The sequence below is a fragment of the Ranitomeya imitator genome, chromosome 1, assembly GCF_032444005.1.
Source record: "Ranitomeya imitator isolate aRanImi1 chromosome 1, aRanImi1.pri, whole genome shotgun sequence".
Taxonomy (NCBI): domain Eukaryota; kingdom Metazoa; phylum Chordata; class Amphibia; order Anura; family Dendrobatidae; genus Ranitomeya; species Ranitomeya imitator.
The window spans coordinates 684,988,302-684,990,338 of record NC_091282.1 but is presented as its reverse complement, the minus strand read 5'-3'; the positions used below and the strand labels follow the sequence as shown (position 1 = coordinate 684,990,338).

The 2,037-nt window shown below is 44.7% G+C and overlaps 1 protein-coding gene across 1 annotated transcript; it reads right to left on the bottom strand.

The window, feature by feature from the left end:
• Positions 1-213: 213 nt before the first annotated feature.
• LOC138642124 (uncharacterized) lies at positions 214-1,750 on the bottom strand. The gene is made up of 2 exons (XM_069730101.1): positions 1,508-1,750; positions 214-1,014 (listed from the first exon to the last, which is right to left on the bottom strand). Exons 1-2 carry the CDS (start codon positions 1,748-1,750, stop codon positions 214-216), a joined length of 1,044 nt encoding a protein of 347 aa, XP_069586202.1.
• Between the last annotated feature and the right edge of the window lie 287 nt (positions 1,751-2,037).

The window sequence follows — 2,037 nt, the reverse complement described above, 5'->3', positions numbered from 1 at the left end:
AGTCACAGGACACCTTGACGGCATAGGACGTCTTATGGGATTAAGGAGTTAACCACTTTATCTAAAATGAACAACCAAGAATAACGGGAGTAATAAATACAATTAAATTTTATTACACAAGAGACAGTTACCTACTCGAAAAATTACATTGTGGACACGAAAGCATAACATACATATTGTTGAGTTAACGCAAAACAAAAAAGAAAAATTTGTTTATACAGCGTGATCCTGCCAGGGTACAGCTCCAGAACCATTAAAGTACAGACAGTATTTTTCTCGACAGTCCCTTGCATCGTCTGCCTGTCTGCCAGATTCCAGTGCTTGAAGAGCTGCTAAATTTTCTGGTTGTGTTCGCCATTCCCCGGGCACAATATCTCTGGTTCTTGGGTCCACTGCATCAATGAATGAAGGAGGAGAATAGGAGCTGGTATCATGACGTCTCAGGAAATTATGGAGCACACAGCATGCCAAAACCACAAAGTCTATAGACGGCAGCTTCAAGTTGATAGCTGTGTGGAACACTCTAAACCGATTCGCCATAATCCCAAAGGCATTTTCAACCACACGACGGGCCCTAGACAACCGGTAATTATAGATTCTGCGCTCCGCTGTGAGTGTTCGCTGCGCAAATGGCTTCAGCAGATGTGGATGAAGAGGGAAAGCTTCATCTGCGATGAAAACAAAATTGAGGTTTGCTTTTGTGTCTTCATTTTGTGGCAACTGCAGTTGATTGTTCCTCAAGCTTTCCCCAAATGAAGTGTGTTCAAAAACACCACCATCGGAGACTCGACCATTCATGCCAACATCCACATCCACGAACTCATAGTTCGCATTGACAAGGGCCATGAGGATCACACTGAAATATCCTTTATAGTTGTAAAAAAAGGATCCAGAGTTGGCTGGTTGCGTGATGCGCACATGCTTTCCATCTAATGCGCCACCGCAGTTTGGAAACTGCCACAGCTGATCAAAATCGGAAGCAATCCTCTTCCAGTCATCCGCCGTCTTGGGAAACTGCAAGATGAGAAGGAAACATGTACAAATTAGGTAAAATATATTGTTGTGCACATACACTCCCATGTGGACATCCTAGAGTGATTGACGCGCAGTATGGATTAGTAAAACAAAGTCAACAATCCTGAGTATGCAGGCAGCCATTTTATCAGACGGCTTCACTGACTGAGAGGGGGTGCTAAACAATATATCGAAATAATATAACCTATAAAATAACATTGGGAGCAGCAAATAAAAGGAGGGTGGTGCAGGATTGGAGCAGCACATGTCAGAATGGAGCCGCAAAATGGGAGCAGCACATGTCAGAATGAAGGCGCAGGATGGCGCAGGATCGCAGCAGCACATGTCAGAATGGGGGCGCAGGATGGGAGCAGCACATGATAGGATGGAGACCATATACCAATAGAAATGCTCGCCACCAGGGCGTAGAACGGGTTCAATAGCTAGTATAATATATCGACATAACACAGCAGCCCAAAATAAATAGTAGTACCTCCATATAATGCCTTAAGCTCTGCACAATGGCCTCGCATGTCTCCGGAATCACAACGCTCAGTAAAGGTCTGGAAACAGCAGCGGAAAACTGCAAATCCTGAAGAGACCTTCCTGTAGCCAGGAACCGCAGTGTCACCGCCAACCTTTCATCCACGGGCACGGCTGCACGCATCGGCGTTTCACGCCTTTGTATGAGTGGCGTAACAACAGAAAGTATAATCTTGAAGGATTCCTCTGACATCCTAAGGTAGTTTCGGAAATCATGAGGGTTATTATCACGTAACTCTCTTATGAGACCCATGTGTGACAATGTAGATCTTTTCTGCAGCCAGCTCCGGGTCCACATGCGACGTTTTTCGTTTAGGACGTCTCTCCTCTTGGAGACGTGCTGCCTCAAACACCAGGGCAGCAGCAACAACAGACCTCTCACCGGAAGTGAGCATACTTCCTAAAAAAAAAACAAACGTACAATAAATACACGTGCTTACAAAACAATGTTTTGACCATTGATCTAATAACTATATATGT